This window comes from Gymnoscopelus braueri (assembly GCF_963280865.1).
Source record: "Gymnoscopelus braueri genome assembly, chromosome: 10".
Taxonomy (NCBI): domain Eukaryota; kingdom Metazoa; phylum Chordata; class Actinopteri; order Myctophiformes; family Myctophidae; genus Gymnoscopelus; species Gymnoscopelus braueri.
In genome coordinates, this window is record NC_137611.1 from 10,553,891 (window position 1) to 10,572,487 (window position 18,597).

An 18,597-nucleotide genomic window follows, 5' to 3' on the forward strand; every position below is an offset into this window, starting at 1 on the left:
CACACAGTCACACACAGTAGCCTCCTACATACAAGATCAAAGGCTTACAGTAACTGTAAAACTTTGTCCACAATTTTATCCACAAGCAAACCAACCATAAACGGAACCAACCAATCTCCTAGTACTAAACTAACGTTGGGACTGTATAGAAATGCATTTTTTACAATTTACACACGTAAATTCTCACCGCCCAAATGCCCAAGTTCTTTCTCTCTCTCTCTCTCTCTCTCTCTCTCTCTCTCTCTCCCTCCCTCTCTCACACGCACACACGCACACACACAATTTATGCAAGTTTTTTTTTTTTTTTTTAGCCTGGGCAGCATTTCAGCACAAAATTAAAATGCAGCCCCCTATGCAAAACGAACCCGCCCCTCGATGGGATCACTCCGCAACGCATTGGGCGTCTCGCGCGTCCATCACGGCTTCCCCGCCTCCCCATTGGTCCATCGCGGCCTCCCCGCCCCGCCATTGGTCGGTTGGCTCGATATTATCATTCCATCTTGTGCTCTGGTAGGGTCTGTCACTAGGTCTCTGCAGCTCTCCGCCGTGGTGCTCCTCCGCCCGCCGACATAGATCCTCCGAGAGAGGGTTGTTTTAGCTCAGCGGAACTAGGGGCTAAGCACACCGCGCTCTGCAGCCAGGCTGAGGCTGAGGCAGGCCACTAGGCAGGAGGCCAGTCACTAGACCCGGGGTTTGGAGGCTTGTACTAAGACGGACGTTGCCCAGCCCGCCCGCCCGCCCGGCGCTTTCCACCGGGGTCACCGCCGCGTCCAAGGCAACTCGACAGCCGCCCGAAACGAGCGCTTCTCCTCGGGGTTTATTCTTTAGGTTTTTTTTTTTTTAACCCGGACAACCCCGCTGCAGGCTGCCGTGAGGCCGTGTTTTAGCAGCCCTGTTCCTGGGTTTTAGTTTTTTAGTTGCTGCTTGCTTGCTGCCTGGCCAGGCGGAGGGATACATAACCAACCGTGTGGAAAAGAAGCGACAATGTGGAGGCTGTTAAAAATGTCTACGAGGAAAATGAAATGGTTACATTTATAACCGAAAGGAGCGGCGAAGGAAAAACAAACTAAAAAAAACCCACCACTGGAGTTTATCATCACCTTTTACGACAGTTATGAGTCCGCCTTGAAACATTGTGTCGAGTTGTCGCTGTGACGGCGGTGCGTCGTAAAGAGGAGGATATATCGATATATTGTGTCCATTCCTCCTCATCACAGAGCAGAGCCTTCGGTCCAACGGGAGGAAGGAGAGGGTTTCTCCTAAAACAACCATTAAACTTTAGTTTTCTTTCTGTTGGAGACACGTTGTTGAAACAGGTAAACATGGCCTTTTATAACGCGTCTATAGAGCCGTATTTAAAGTGATGTTGCATGCCAACGAGGATAGTCTGGAGCCAGGCTCTTTTATTCACATAGTTATTTGTCAACTTTTTTTTTTTTGTGGGGCGAATGTGTTTCAAGTTGTGTGTGTGTGTGTGTGTGTGTCCGGCCTGGTTTCTCGGTGGTCTTTAGCTGTATTTTCACTATGTTCTTTTTGCAGCTTTTTTTGTTGTTGAAAAGCTGGGAAAAATACGTGTTTTTTTTGTGTCTTCATAATATTATCTTATCATATGTTTATCACTATGAGCAGAAAGACTGACTTGAGTTGCTGTTGAGTGAATAACAGGGTTATTGCCATATCTTGCATATTTTTTGGGGGAAATTAGATAGATGCCTTGACGTTGGTGTGTGTGTGTGTGTGTGTGTGTGTGTGTGTGTAGGGAGAGGGGGGGGTAGAAAACAAGACATGCATTCTTGTGTCTTCTAAACATTCATGGACAGACACCTGTTCTCCACATTATGACCAAAGTGTGTAAATGCTACAGTAGGCCAGTTGTACTTTGTGTCCCACAATCCTCCCTTTTTAAAACACCCTAAACTAATACTTAGCTACAAATGAACTTGAGTTAAAGACCATTCTCATTATTTACACCTAACAAGATATAAAACCCACATAGTTCCAATATGTTTTGATAGTTTGACTGCTTTGGGAAAAACCTCATGTTTGTCAAAGTTTCGCAGTGTTTTAAACGGGGTCTTTGTGTTGATCAGAAGAGGGGGGGGGGGCCTCCATTCTCCTCCGTGGAGAGAAGAAACGGGGCAACAGGTATATTATTTTAGGTTCCCTTTAAACACACTGTGGCCCATTGAGGAGCCCACGATAAACAGTCGCTTCCTGTCATAAGAATTGTTCTTTTGTTTAAAAACGCAAAGTGTTTTGTCTATCACAAAAAAAAAAAGTTTTCTCTCCAATCGGGTAAGGCTTGGAGGGGAGGGAGAGAGGAGGTGGGAGGAGAGGGGAGGGAGGAGGTGGGGGGCTAACTTCCATTTGTTAGGAGGGGCTCAGCACTTCTCTTCTCCCCCATTTTGACCTCGGCTCAATGAGAGAGCCACCAGGGCAGGGTAGTAGAGAAACTTAAAAAACATATCTGGTAGAGTTGCTTTTTGACTGAATGGAGTGTGTTTATATGTTATTATTATCTAGTACTGAGGTGGATCTACTGGCGTGCGTCTCTTGGACATATCAATTAAACCTTTTGGCCTTTTTTTGTTTGTTTTGTTTTTCTTGACTACCTACAGGATTATTAGGGCTTCTTCCGAAGAGATCTTTTAGCCATGCGTGCTGGAAATTAAATGCAAGTTTAGTTTTTAAACCGTGTGGCTAAATTGGCGTGCTAGCAGTGTGAGACAATGAACAGGTATTTATGACATTTATACTTTTTTTTCTTTTGGGTGATAATGACATACACATATAAGAACGTTGTTACATATGATCACAGATGCCAGGTTTGTTTGTTGACCTGGCATCCTATAGTTTGTATAGTTTCAATGCACAGATTATTATTTTGTTGATATTATATTGTTTAGACTGATGCTAGGTTCTTGGTGTGTTAACCATGCTTAGTCACTCTGGATTAAGAGTGTCTGCTAGTGCTAAATACCTAAATTGTAAATTATTATAATATTGTGGGATGTTTTTCCCCCAAAATATTGATGAGTTTTAGATGTTTTTAATTTGTACTCCCAGATGTTGTTCACCATTGACACAATGTTAATCATATTGTTTATTGTGTGAGTACACGTACACGCACACACACACACACACACACACACACACACACACACACACACACACACACACACATTGTGTGTGCAGTGTGTGATTTTGATTGTTCTGTAAACTCCAAGGTAGTGTGAAGGAAGCTGCTATAACAAGCCTAAAGCAGGTTTGTATTCTGACTTAGAGGAGAAGGAGAGGAACCCATGCAGCTCCAGCTGAGCCCCCAGGGCAGAGAGAGAGAGAGCACGGCAGTAGTGTGGCCTTGTGGCTTAACCATAGGTCACAATTCAAGATAGGCACCTTTTAGATGTGGGTTTTTGCAGGGAAAGTCCTACAACTCAATGATGTTATATTGACGTAGTCAGTCGCACACAACACACAAAACAACTGCTGGTCTCTCCAACAAGGTTGAAAGCAGCCTCTGTTGTTGTGATGATGGAAGCATTAGTTATTCACTAATTAACATTATTGTTGGTTTATAATTGCATGTACCTGATGCCTCCTATTCAGATGCCAATGAGGTGTTTCATTGATTGTATACACTTACAGCTTCCACCAACACCAACCTTGTTTATTGGGCTTGCCTTGTAAATGCATTTAAATTGTCAACATCCTCTGGGGTTTCTCTTGTCAGTCATCTACTGTAGTTAGTTGACCATTCTAGGCTAGTTCTCAAAGGACCTTCCCCCCAGGGGTCCATGATGTGATGACAGGGAGGGGTGTGGGGGGGGTCCCTAGGAAAATACTTTCACTGTAATTTAATTAACTAGAAATCTTGCCACTTTAGAGAATTCTCAACACGTGTCCTCCCATTTACACTTACGTAATCCAGTACTAAACCATGTCTGACAACGATCTGCCATACTGGGGAGGGGGGGGGGGTGGATTCCACCCTGGAGCAGACGGAGGTCTGTTGCCTTTAATGCAATGGTTCTCAAAAGTGGGGTCCGGGGACCCCAATATATATATATATATATATACAGTGAACAATATTATATACACCGGGCTATTTGAAACTAGCTGATCTACAAGCTCACGACCTGTCACAATTTGACACGTTATGAGCTTGTAGATCTGCTATTTTCAAAACGATCCTGTAAAAACTCGGAAAAAAAGTTGTATTGGGGTCCCTGGCACAACATATTTCCAGATGGGTGCCAAATACATAATGATTAATTTGGGGAGGGGGGGGGGGGTCCTTGACCTGGTATAAGTTTGAGAACCACTGCTCTAGTCTATAATGTATCTATTCAAAAAAAAGCCCTGATTTGTGCAAAACTGTGTTCACGTTGTCCTTCTACCTCTGCCTGCAGCCACTTACTGAGACTGGAGCATCCTGGTAAACAGCAGGGGCAGAGAATGGCTACAGTGGGAACGGACAAGGAGCTCAGCGACTTGCTGGATTTCAGCGCGGTAAGAGAACGATGCACCTGAACACTCACACTGCTCCACTCGCTCCGTGTCCTGCTCTTATACGTCCGCTAACACGTTTTGATCCGATCCTTCGGAGAATGGCTGGAATTGACCTTTAACCCATTCTAGCTATAACCATAACCATTTTATACTTCGGCTATTCAAAATATAGCAGATCTACAAGCTCATAGCGAACATTTTTAACTCAAATCTTTGCTTCTGGTAAGGTCCCTGGAAGAACATATTTTGAGATGGGGGGTCGGCGGCCAAATGCATATCATTTTGGGTATGATGGTTTTACCCATCAAAATATGGTAAGATTTGAGTTACAAATGTTGTTTAAAAAAAGAATATGTATTCAAAGATTTGCACAAATGTTCAAGATTTTTCAAAAATAGCCTAAAAGTATAAAATAATGGTTATGGCTAATATCTAAAATGACACAGATGCATGCCTGGATTGAGTGGGTTAACGACTTTTCAGAAAATGTAAAAAAAAATAGCCGATCTGCAAAGGTCAGCTGAGCTTGTAGGTCGGCTGTTTTTTTGTGTGAACATTTTGTGCCTCTAATGACTTTCCCAGAAGAACAGGGATGCCAGGGTTAAAGTCAATAAAGTGGTTAAGAGAATGAAGTCTTGTAGGGTCACAGCAGAACAAGACGGCTAAACAAATCACCCAGTAGCTCCATGAATGTCTTAAACTGAGGGATTGCAAGACATAAATTCAGCCCCCGAGTTTTTATGACACTGTTGTCTTTGTAGCGAGTCACTTTGGTGTCATTACTGGCTTTAGTCAGAAACTGGAACGAGTTTTTTTTTTCTCTTCTTGGCAGTGATGTAGCTGTGCTTCTTAAATTCTTATTAGATAGTTTCAATTTGCACCTAATCAACAGTGTTGCCTTTTTTATGTACGGTTAGGTAAGGAGGGGGGGAAAAAGACGAACGCAACACATTTGCAGATATACTTAATGTGCCAGTGGTTTTTATATTCTCTATGTTTTTTTTCCATTTCAGATGTTCGCTCCACCAGTGTCCTCTGGGAAGGCCCGGCAACAAACGTCACTAGCCAGCGGCCATTTTGGAGGAGGCTCAGGTAAGGCGCTCCTCCCAAATAACATCCATCTCCCTGATTCATATCGTCTCTGTCGGGTGGAAACCTCATATGTCCAAAACTGTTTACTTTTCAGAATTCATATTCCAAAACGGCAAAAAATAGCAGATCTGCAAGCTCAAAACGCGTCGCTTCGCGCCGCGTTTTGAGCCTGTAGATCTTCTATTTTTTATACTTTTATGTGTGACGCTGTAGTATGATCAAGTAGTAAGGCGTTAATTTATGAAGAAACGCAAAAAGTTAAAACATGGAGTTGAGAAGTTTCTGCCCCGACAGCAACGATATGCTTGTTATAAAATGTTTTTTTTTTCCTCTTCTCACATTTGCGAAAACTGTCGGGCAAGTTGTGCTGGTGTGCTCTGACGGTTATGTGGATTCCCTTCACCCGGAATACATGGCAATTAAAGTGCCGTCACAACAAAATAAAAAACTCACACTCTCTCTCCTCCTTTCTCTCACCTGAAGCTACTTTAGTGAGGCCATTATTGCTTTGTAATGACACCCCCAATATATCTTGGCAGAGCTACTTGGCAGCAAGGAGGCTGTTTGCTTTCTCAGCAACCCTGTCTTCCCCAGCCCCTAGAATCCACTCCCATTCATTTGGCTGGTGTAAAAGAACTTGGGTGATATATCAATATAATAATCAGCGTCATGGTAATTTATACTAGATGGTAATAACGTGGTTATTATAGCTTAACACATCCACCGCCAGAGGTTAATCTCATAATGTACTCACCAGTGCCAAGGTGTTTTTGTTGTTTTTTTGTTTTTTTCATGTCGCCATAGATCTTGTTAAAATCCTTAAGATTGAGCCGTGAACGGTCTGTTTACATCCGCGAGATCTCCCTGTATCTCCCAGTGAAGACCGCGTGTCAAACGGACTTCCATGACTGTAGTTAGAGCGGATTACGTTAAACAGTGAAATGCGAGGAGAAAAAACTACAGGAAGAGAATTAAGTTTCAGTTTCGTCTGTAGAATGGGAGCGGGCGTGATCGTCGAAACCGGATCCCAAATAATTCTATTTCCTGTCATCAAACCGGAAACGGAAGTGGATCAAAAAAATTCCGAAAGTGCACCCGGACCGCGCATGCGCGAAAAGACCGCAGCCCGTAGGACTACGGGCTCGGCGCTTAACCGTTGGATTTAACGGCCCGTAGAACTACGGGCCCGGCGGTAAAGGTGTTAAGTGTTGTCTTTTCTGGGTCCTAACCACTTAACCCATTCAATCCGGCAACGCATCTACAAATGTCTTCTAAATCCTAACAGTTTCTTGAAAAACGTGTGTTGCTATAATATCAGGGGTTCTCAAACTTTTTCATGTCAAGGACCCCCAAAATTATATGTATTTGGCCACGGACCCCCCATCTGAAAATATTTTGTTCCAGGGACCCCCCAGAAGCAAAGATTTGAGTTACAAATGTTCCCTTAAAAAATATATATATATTCAAAGATTTGCACAAATTTTTCACGATTAAAAAAAAATCTAAAATGACACGGATGCGTTGCACTGCAACACAATGTGAGTTTGTAGATCTGCAATTTTTATGTGCGAAAATCTTCACCTATAATGATATGCCCAGAATAGAGATTAATGTGGTTAAAGGCTGCATTGCATTAAAGTTATATAAATTGCGTAATCTATTAGACCGTTGCAGCTGAGTGAAATGGAACATGGAAGGCCTCTCTACCTGTTCAAGGCCATTATTATTACCAACCATACGTTCTCAAAATGTGTAAACAAACATCTCATGAAAGCACCAATAAGTCAATCACATTATCACAATCAAAGTTATACGGTCAAAATGTCCTAAAATAGTGTGATTTTAGTCAATTCAAAGGAGCATTATTGGCATGAGAAACCTTACGTTTACATTGCCAAAGCAAGTGTCAAAATGTAATAAAAACGTTTAAAATGTGGAAAGTATACATTTGGCGGGGGAACAGCATTGTGTAAACAGAGCTATGTTACATTGCGTCGTTTTATACATGTTATATATACAGGGTATAAAAGCTTTTTGAGACAAAAAATAGCGTAGTTTCTCAAAACTATTTAAATAGTATACAAAAAATGTATGCGTTTCAAAGGTAGCAGCTCTGTTTATGTGTGCAGTAGGTCTACACTCTAGAGCATTGGTTCTCAAAGTGGGGTCCGGGGACCCCCAGGGGTACTTGAGGGGGTTCCAGGGGGTCCCCAGCTAAATAATAGATAGTTAGGAGCCATGTGGACCCTTATGGGTCTGTAACTCTGAGAGTGTACAAATGGAACCAAATGGACCCTAACGGGTCCATTTGGTTCCATTTGTACACTCTCAGAGTTACATTAACATTGATTTTACAATATAAATTGGGGTCCCAGAGATAGAAATGCCATTAAATGGGGGTCCTTTAAAATTAAAATGGTTGAAAATCACTGCTAGAGCCGTAAAAAAATCTTCTCTTATGGGGGTCCCTGGCATATCTTTTCAAATGGGGGTCCGCGGGCTAATAAGTGTCAATTTGGGGGTCCTTGACATGAAAAAGTTTGAGAACCCACTGGTCTAGAGGTCTACTCGGTACAGGTTAGTAGTCCTTAGGGTGCTTGTATTCCATTGGCTAACCGTCTTTTATCGCAACAGTTCACAAATCTTGCTGTTGTGTTTTGCACATTGTTGGATTTCTCCCAGTATGGTATGGGAGTTTTTTTCTTCTTCGTTGGTCATGTTTTCAAACTCACTTTGGGTGTCAATCCCCAAAATATCGTCACATTATCACAATCAAAATTATACGGTCGAAGTGTCATCCCAGTACCACCCACCCAGGCCCTGTGGTGTGGTGTGGTGTAGCGTTTTGAATGACGGCCAGAATGAGGATGTTTATTCCCATTCATTCTTCATTGCCAGAAGGTGACTTTAGATCACAGATAGTTGGGAAGACGTTCGGAGTAGTGTTGATTTTGACAGCAAATTTTGGTTTAGTTTTAGTCAGTCTTTTGAATCCAATTCTATTTAGTTTTAGTCATATTTTAGTCATCTGAAATGTTTTACTGTTAGTCTAGTTTTAGTCGACTAAATATCATAAGATTTTAGTCGACTAAATCTGCACTTGATTTTGTCGCCTAAAATGCATTTTGGTGGTGCTTTGATGGCGTCGTAATGCCTGATTTTACACTTGGTTGCATGTCGAAAATAGCAGATCTACAAGCTCACAACGCGTCGCAGCGCGACGCGTTGTGAGCTTGTAGATCGGCTGTTTTCAGAGCGCAACACCCGAGCGCAACCAAACTCTCTTCTCCACTCGTCCCTCACTAACATTTTAGTCTTCTTAGTTTTTATTTGTTGACGAAATTGTCAATATATTTAGTTTTAGTCATTGTAGCTTAGTTTTTTATTTAGTTTTTGTCAGTGAAAAAAGGTAGTCGACGAACATTTTCCGTCATAGTTTTAGTCGACAAAATCAACACTGGTTCGGAGGCTTTGATATGACCAGGCATAGAGTCAACATCATCATCCTCTCCTCTCGCTGCTCCTCTCCTCTCGCTGCTCCTCTCCTCTCCTCTCGCTGCTCCTCTCCTCCTAGGTGTCCCTTCCCTCACCTTCTCTCAGCTGTCGCCACTCCATCACGGTCTCACCCCTAGTTGGGGAGGACAAAAGGGACGACAGTTGGGGGGGGGGGGGGGGGAACGGACGGGACCAATTAATCCTTCGCTCCTTGAACCCATTAAGACCGTGAACACATCTGTGCCATCTTTAGGTTTCTTTGGCTATTCAAAAATAGCAGATATACAAGTTCATGAGTTCGTAGATCTGCTATTTTTTGAAAAATCATGTTTTTTTTTTTTCAAATCTTTGAATATGTATGTTTAAAGCGAACATTTTTAACTCTGATCTGTGCTTCTGGGGGTCCCTGGAACAACATATTTTGAGATGGGGGTCTGTGGCCAAATACATATAATTTTGGGTGGTCCTTGACATGGAAAAGTTGGAGCACCACTGATATAGAAACATACTGTTAGGATTTAGAAAACGTTTTTAGATATGTATTTGGTCGCGGACCCCCATTTCAAAACGTTTTGTTCCAGGGACCCCCCCCCCCCCCCCCCAGAAGCAAAGATTTGAGTTACAAATGTTTGCTTTTAAAAATGTATATATATTCAAAGATTTGCACAAATATTCAAGATTTTTCAAAAATAGCAGATATACAAGCTCAGAGCGCGATACTCGGTGCCGCGATATTATCTGCTATTTTTGAATAGCCCAAAGAAATCTAAAAACATTACACCGATGCGTTCCCGGATTGAATGGCTTAATAAACGGGTGAAAAACTCTTCTTCCCCTCTTGTGTTTTCGGGTATAATCTCGCACCCTGAACGTTTCAACCCCCGTCAGGATTCACACGTTTTTCCCCCTGAAATCCAACCGTCAGCTCAACTCTCTACCTCTGCCAAAAGCACCCCCCCCCCCCATCCACCCTCTCAGAGGTGGTGGCGTGTGATCGGTGTGCGTAGGTAGCATACAGCTGATTTTGACAAGTCAGCCATATTGTCTCTCCACAAGATAAGACCCCCCCCCCCCCACCTCCTTCCTTCTGACTCCAATCACATACATACCTGTATACATACAAATAGTGGTGGGGAAAAAAGTTAATTTCAGTGAACGAACGATTTCGTTCACGTTCACGGCAATGATTCGTTCAAATGATTCGTTCACGTTCTCGTTCAGTAGCGCTGTTTTCTAGCGTTCAAAATTTACTCGAATAAAAGTACAAAGGTATTGGCATCAAAATATACTTAAAGTACCAAAAGTAAAAGTGCTAACATATTTGAAAATAGCCGATCTACAAGCTCACAACGCGTCGCATCGAGCTTGTTGATCTGCTATTTTCAAATAGCCTAGGTATAAAATAGGGCTAAAGTGGTTAATGTATGTTTTATAATGTGTGTAAAACACCATCGTGGGAGCGTTTTATTTTTACGTCGCGCTTGAACGTAACGGTTTCAGAAAGTGAACGAGCTCGTTCACGTTCGCGGCAAATGAACCGGTTCTTTTTTAACGAATCGATCATGAACGACACATCACCACATACAAAGGAGCCTTTTCCTATTTCCATTTCTAGCCCTCCTATAGCGTGACCGACCAGCAGCATGGTGGACCGCCCTGCATTAACCCTATTCTGTCACCTTCATACCTCCAGCAGCACGTGCACAGTGCACGCCTGTTCAGGTAGCAGCAGAAATGAAACAGGATATCGGTGGAAAAAACCTTGTATGTCCCCCAAAAAAAAACAGTAATTTTTTCATTATTAAAAAAAATATATAGTTCACCCCAAAAAATACTTATTTTCTATCAGTTACACACCCCTATGAAGCCTTGAAATTCATGGAGATTTATTTTGTTTTTGTCGCATTCCTGAGCCAATCATTTGATGTCCGGCGGAAAGATGCCAATGTCTCCGGTAGGAGACTCAAAGTTGACACTTTGTGTCTCCTACCGGAGGGGTCGCCGCCGGTCATCAAATGATTGGCTTAGGAATGCGACAGAAACAAAATAAATCTCCATGAATTCAAGTCTCCACGGGGTGTGTAATCGATAGGGAAAAAAAGTCATTTTGGGGGTGAACTGTCCTTTTTAAAATAGTGAAAATAGCCCAATCTACAAGCTTGTAGATCGGCTACTTTCCTTCTCTATTTGTGTGTGACACTCCTGTATGATGAAGTAGGGCATTCGTTTACGAAAATAATAAAAACCCCATTGAAATATTGGAGGTACAATGTTTTTGCCCCGACAGCGATGATATTGAAGATGGGGAGCTAATTTTAGAAATACACATTGTGAGGAACCATTTTCCTGGTCCTTACAAGAGAAATGGTTGTATAAAAAAAGAAAAGTAGAAGATCTTTTAAGATATATGTTTACAAATTGGAAAAGATTCGGGTTGGGTTTAGTATTAGACATTGAGCGGGTCAGGTTTAGGGGCTTTGGAATTAGAGTTAAACATGATCTATAGTTGCGTTGCCAGTGTCATGCACTGAAAAATTGCTGATCTATAAGCTCTGCTATTTTTCGGGCTTTAGGCTTTAGGCCAATTATTTTTTTTGAAAGATGCCATTCATAAAATCGATGTCCTAAAATGTTGATGTCCTCGCAAGTAAATTAATACAAACCTGTGTGTGTGTGTGTGTGTGTGTGTGTGTGTGCTTGGGTGTGTAGGTAGGGAAAGGAGGGGGTGGGGGGGGGTCTATTTCTTGTGTTCACTTTGAGGGGCCACTTTACTGTAAGGTGTTCTTTTGTGGCAGCCAAGGTGTGCGCGGCTTCGGCTTCGCTTTACAAAGAGCGAGACGTTGACTGTTATCAGTCCAACGGCTGCTGCCTGGTATTGTTTCACAGCCTTTTCGCACAGAGGGGCTGCAACACAATGCTAACTGGGTTGCTTTAGACAAAAGGCACAGGTCACTGAAAAAAAAGAGGGACCGGAGAGTCAAGCCAGCATATGTGGGCTTGGGGAGGGGGTATTGGTTTCACTGTGGTGTAAAGTAACTAAGTACATTTACTTTACTGGAGTATTTCCAGTTTTCAGTACTCTTTACCTCTACTCCACTACATCTCAGAGGCAAATATTGTACTTTTACTCCACTGCAATTATTTGAAAACTTTAGTTACTTTTGTAGATTTTGATTATTATTACAAAACATACATTAACCACTTCAACCCTATATACATTTCGGCCATTTGAAAATAGCCGATGTAGATCTGCTATTTTCAAAAGATTTTATACATTTGAAAACTTGTGAAACGGGACCTTCTGCATAATGAGTACTTTCAACTTTTGGTACTTTAAGTACATTTTGATGCCAATACTTACGTACTTTAACTCAAGTACATTTAGAATTGCGGACTTTGACTTTGACTTTGTAACAGATGTATTTCTACATTGCAGTATTGATACTTTTACGTTAAGTAAACAATTTGAGTAATTTTTCCACCACTGTTGGTTTCACTGTGGAAGCTCAGTACTTAGCTCACACACCCTCTACTCCCAATCACTGCTGCATTATGGGCAGTATGGTATAGGCCATCCTCCACTGGAATACTGACTATATTAGGAATAATATACCATACTAATATAGTACTATATACTATAGTATACATCTCTCCACTGTTAGGAATATAGTTTCTGTCGGGCAGAAACCTCCTAGTTCCATATTCTAACCTTTTTGGTTTTTTTTTGGTAAATGAATCACACAAAAGTAGCAGATCTACAAGCTCGAAAGCTCGTTTTCAGCTTGTAGATCTGCTACTTTTGATACTTTTGAATCCTGAAAAGTAACAGTTGTGGACCACTCGACAGAGACGATATATTTAACCACATTAACACACCGGCATCCCTGTTTTGGGCAAATGCATTTTAGCAAACAAACCCCAAAATCAGCGATTTTTCAGAAATCGTGAAAATCGCTGATCTACAAGCTCACAACGCAATCGTGTGTTGTGAGCTTGTAGATCGGCGTCGTACGAAGTACATACTGTAGGGCTTAAGTATTTGAATGAACAACGTGTGTGAAAAAAAAACGACGCTGAGGATATCAGATGTTATTATTTGTGGTGGATCTTATCTCTCAGCGTGAGAGAGATAACATTTCCTGTGCTAAGTAACGTGGAAGTAACAGTACATTATCATTTTGTGTAATTCGATAAGGGAACTCATCATATTACCCAGCAGGCGCGTATTTCACAGAATTTAACAGGTCTGCGGGTGTGGGTTCTCTTACATTGTTGTATTCTCGTTTCCCTAGAAGGTGTTTCTTTCCGTCTTGTCGTTTTGATTAGAGTTTGTTTTGTTTACATTCCTGCGTTTTGTAAAAGGAGAGGCCATGTGTGGTGTCCTCCTCCGTGGTGGGGGAGATGTTTTATATATTTATTAGCCTTTCCCCCCCCCAGCAGCATGATTAAGGCTTGGGATTAGTGATTAATCGATTTTTTACTATCAACCCTCTGTGATTTAAGACGTCACGGTTATATAACCGTAGTAGAGGCTCACTCAGTGAATATAAAGGCTCAGCAGCAGCACTGTATGTACAGACCTTTTACACTTTGTTGATTTTAATTGAGTTATTTTGTATGTACTACTGTATTATTTGTGTTTTTGAAATGCAACAAATGTTATGCAGAAGCCAACAAAGCAGTTGTTGTTGTTGTTGTTGGCAAATAAAACCTCTTTTACGAAGTCTTTATGTGATCTTAAGACATTCATAGTGTTGTGGAATAAGTGTATACACGTAACAATGGTGAAAGTGTGCTTGATTGATTGATTGAAAACTTTATTAACAGGGTAGTACAGTCAAAGGTTATTCTAAAAGACTAACACAAAAAGCCCCTAGGGGCTTGTTTCTATTGTGGTCCTTAATTGTTTCTTACCATCAACATCCATAGTTTGGATTGGTGATTGTTTTTTTTTCAAAGATTTGAAAAAATAGCAGATCTACAAGCTCATAGTGCGGCACTCTGTGCCACGCTATGAGCTTGTGTATCTGCTATTTTTGAATAGCCAAAGAAATCTAAAATGACAGATCGTTACCATCGACATCCCTAGTTTGTGATTGGGTCAGGAGGATTCAGTCTAGTTTGTGATTGGGTCAGGAGGATTCAGTCTAGTTTGTGATTGGGTCAGGACGATTCAGTCTAGTTTGTGATTGGGTCAGGAGGATTCAGTCGAGTTTGTGATTGGGTCAGGAGGATTCAGTCGAGTTTGTGATTGGGTCAGGAGGATTCAGTCGAGTTTGTGATTGGGTCAGGAGGATTCAGTCGAGTTTGTGATTGGGTCAGGAGGATTCAGTCGAGTTTGTGATTGGGTCAGGAGGATTCAGTCTAGTTTGGATTGTGGGTCAGGAGGATTCAGTCTAATGCGTCGCATCGCATTAGACATTGTGATCTTGTAGATCGGCTATTTTCAAATGGCCGAAATGTATGTAGGGCTGAATGTGGTTAATGTATGTTTTTTTTATAATAATCAAAATATACAAAGTAACTAAAGTATTCAAATAATTGTAGTGGAGTAAAAAGCACAATATTTATCTCTGAGATGTAGTGGAGTAAACGTAAAAGTATAGAAAATTGGAAATACTCCAGTAAAGCAAAAGTACCTCAAATGTGAGGTACTTGAGTGCATGTACTTAGTTACTTTTCACCGCTGGGAGGATATCTCCTCAGGTTGTGGTGTCTGGTCTGACATGTCTTACTTTGGTTCTGCTGCTATAGACTGTCAGTGCTGCTGGGTTCATTCACGCTTCACTAGGTCGTAAGTAAGTCAACATCATCCATCTTTCAGTGGCGCTGCTTTCATTTACGGGAGGCCAGAAACCGAGAGTTTCTGAAAGTTTATTTTTAAACTAGTTTGGTGCTGAAATTGCAGAAATGGAATGTGTGAAAATTTGCATGAATTTCCTATTCTTCAACGTTTGTGACTTCTTAGATCAGAGACGTGTGACATGACCAGATTTGTTTGTTAACCCATTAAGACCTGAAGCCGATTCTACATGTCTCCTAAATCCCAACAGTATTCTGAAAAACATATGTTTCTATATCAGTGGTGCTCAATCTTTTTCATGTCAAGGACCCCCAACATTATATGTATTTGGCCGGGAACCCCCATCTCAAAACATTTTGTTCCAGGGACCCCCCAGAAGCAAAGATTTGAGTTAAAAATGTTCGCTTAAAAAATATATATATTCAAAGATTTGCACACATTTTCACGATTTTTCAAAAATAGCAGATCTACAAGCTCGTAGCGCGGCACTCGGTGCCGCGCTACGAGCTTGTATATCTGCTATTTTTGAATAGCCAAAGTGTAAAATAATGCTTTTTAGCTCAAATCTAAAAGTGACACAGATGCGTTCCAGGTCTTAATGGGTTAAATGGAATTCCCTACAGCAGCACAGCGAGGCTTCACAGGCCGCACATACCGCTACGTTGGAAAAAAAAGAAATGTAGAAATGTTTTAGTATTGCAGTGGTGGGAAAAGTATTCACATTTTTTACTTAAAGGGATACTTCACTTTCACATAAAATAAACATTAAAAATATATATATAAAAAAATGAAAGAAGTTATGGCAAAATAAAGGCCCCCTCACACATTAGTAGGACACTCTAATGCGTGAGGGGGCCATGAATTTTCCATTACTTTTTTCATTTATTGTCTCCGCCGAAGGTGGAGAATATGTTTTCGCTTTGTGTGAGCAAACATTGTTAGCCAAGCTAACATTGGGCAAGCTCCACGTGACACGTGTCAATCTGTTGACACCAATGCCTCTGATTGGCTAGAGGGACGCGTGACGAAATAAAATTCTATAAATAGGTGTGTCACTTCAAAAAGCCCCTACTTTTTGAAGTGAGGTAAAACAGGATCAATCAGACTTGATTGGAACAGTACCTTCAGTAAGTCCAAGTCACCCGTCTGTGCGTGTGTGTTTCCCTCTGAGAACACCTAACATTGGTCAAGCAAAGGCGCAGAAGGCCAAAGCTAAGAAAGCATACTCATCTACAATTGTAACGTAGAAGAGGACTAGAGTTGAAATGATCCCACAACAAAGCCGAACTCTTAATACGTGTCAATATGTTGACATCAATTGGACTACAATCCTATAAATAGGTGTGTCACTTCAAAAAGCCGTTTACGTTTTTGAAGCGAGGTAAGACAGGATCAATCAGTCTTGATTGGAACAGTATCTTCTAGTCCAAATCACCCGTCCGTGCGTGTGTGTGTCCCTCTGAGAACACCTAACATTGGTCAAGCAAAGGTGCAGAAGGCCAAAGCTAAGAAAGCATACTCATCTACAACAGTAACACAGAAGAGGACTAGAGTTGAATTGATCCCACAACAAGGCCGAAGTCTTAATACGTGTTAATATGTTGACACCAATGCCTTTGATTGGCTAGAGGGATGCATGAGGGATGCATGACGAAATACAATTCTATAAATAGGTGTGTCAACTGACCGCTTCTAAGGATGAGAACGCCATCAGTAAATCTGAAAGACACTACATATTCAGTCGCCCCTGCAGAACACCAAAAACCACGCGCATTCTATCTAGACGACAAGTTTGAAGAATTGGCAAATCCATCAAAGTACCCTTATGGCCGTGGTGGTTTAAAAACAGAAAGAGAAAAAGAAATCACACAGAGAAAATATTTTAACCAACGCCTTTTGCATTATGATGATGATATTATGAAATTAGAACATTCCTAGAGAACTATGGTTAAAGATAGGGTAGGTGATTTCATTTGATTAAAATAGCACGGGTCCGCTGGCGGAGACTTGTGCTCCGAGGAGCACATTTTCTAGTTTTTAATATATTTTTTAAATGTTTCCCCGACCCGAAAGTGAAGTATCCCTTTAAGTAAAAGTATCAATACTGCAATGTAGAAATACTCTGTCACAAGTGAAAGTCCGGAATTCAAAATGTACTTGAGTAAAAGTACAAAAGTATTGGTATCAAAATGTACTTAAAGTACCAACAGTAAAAGTACTCGTTATGCGGAATGTACCCTTTCAAGTTTTCAAATGTATAAAAAAATCCTTTGAAAATAGCAGATCTACAAGCTCACAATGCGTGAGCTTGTAGATCGGCTGTTTTCAAAAGGCCGAAATGTATATATACGGCTGAAGTGGTTAATGTATGTTTTGTAATAATAATCTAAATCTAAGTAACTAGTAACAACAACAACATTGGAAATACTCCAGTAAAGTAAAAGTACCGCAAAATTGTACTTAAGTACAGTACTTGAGTAAATGTAATTAGTTACACCACTGCTAGTCAGAACAAGGTTTCTTTCTCTCTTTGCGGTATAGACTATGTGAACTTTTATCCAGAGGGGACACGTCGTCGCGTGTATTACTGATATATTACTGATGTATCGTGTTTTGCGGCGTCTGACTTAGTTGTCTGACTTATAAGTGACTCACAAGATAAAGCCGGCGCTCGGCCCTGTGTGTGTTATTGTACATTGTTAGTATTTCATTAAGGACGTTCGCTCTCTCGAGACTTAGGACCTGACATCATCCCTTTGTGTCTGCGTGCGTGACTCACGTTAACGGTGGAAGGAAGAGGGTGTCTAGGGCAAAAAGGCAACGCTCAGTCAGTTATAGGTGCCTGGGGCACGTCTCCCTGTAAAAAAAATAAATAAAAGGGAGATGAGGTGTGTGTGTGTGTGTGTGTGTGTGCGCAAGTTGAGCCAATGTATGTGCATGAGTTTTTTAACTGTGAAGCCTGTGACTCAGGCTGACTGTGTGTTTCCAGTATCTCTTCCTGTGTAATTATAGACTAGCCGTGCTTAAAGGGGCGTTGTGCGCTTGGGAGGAGAAGTGCATTGGGGTTCACCGGAGAATTTGTCTGGCCCTGCTCACCCTGCCTCCCAGCTTCTCTCTCTCTCTCTCTGTCTTCCCAAGTCATGGTTGTAGCTTCCCTAAAGACCCAAGCCTTCTCAACAATAGCTGCCACAATGGCTCTTAGTTTTGACACATCTCACCCACCGGGTCTCTCGGCCGCAGTGTTGATTTTGACAGCAAATTTTGATTTAGTTTCAGTCATAGTCTTTTGAATAAAATTCCATTTTGGTTTTAGTCATGTTTTAGTCATCTGAAATGTTTTAGTTTTTGTCTAGATTTAGTCGACTAAATATCATAAGATTTTAGTCGACTAAATCTACAGTTGATTTAGTCGACTAAAATGTATTTTGCCGGTGCCTTGATGGCGTCGTAATGGCTGATTTTACACTTGGTTACATGCTGAAAATAGCAGATCTACAAGCTCACAACGCGTCGCGCTGCGACGCGTTGTGAGCTTGTAGATCTGCTATTTTCAGAGCGCAACACCCGAGCGCAACACTGATCTCTTCTCCACTCGTCCCTCACTAACATCTTAGTCTAGTTTTTATTTGTTGACGAAATTGTCAATATATTTAGTCTCAGTTTTAGTCATCGTAGCTTAGTTTTTATTCAGTTTT

General features: G+C 41.4%; 2 protein-coding genes across 7 annotated transcripts in view; one reads left to right on the plus strand and one right to left on the minus strand.

The window, feature by feature from the left end:
- Positions 1-404: 404 nt before the first annotated feature.
- Positions 405-18,597, plus strand: part of LOC308092962 (transcription factor E2-alpha-like) — a 54,967-nt gene continuing 36,774 nt past the window's right edge. For 2 of the 6 annotated variants that reach the window (XM_080439136.1, XM_080439138.1), the window contains exons 1-4: positions 407-1,316; positions 2,619-2,737; positions 4,413-4,512; positions 5,526-5,604. In XM_080439136.1, coding sequence (XP_080295262.1) covers positions 2,730-2,737; positions 4,413-4,512; positions 5,526-5,604 — 187 coding nt within the window. In that variant the 5' untranslated portion in view covers positions 407-1,316; positions 2,619-2,729. Of the gene's footprint in view, positions 1,317-2,618; positions 2,738-4,412; positions 4,513-5,525; positions 5,605-18,597 lie in introns of all 6 variants that reach the window. The other 4 variants (XM_080439139.1, XM_080439137.1, XM_080439140.1 and 1 more) reach the window with 3 other exon arrangements.
- sirt6 (sirtuin 6) overlaps positions 4,667-18,597 on the minus strand; it is a 372,587-nt gene continuing 358,656 nt past the window's right edge. Inside the window, exon 9 of the transcript XR_013933822.1 lies at positions 4,667-4,689. The gene's annotated coding sequence lies outside the window, so the exon portion shown is untranslated. The remainder of the gene's footprint in view (positions 4,690-18,597) is intronic.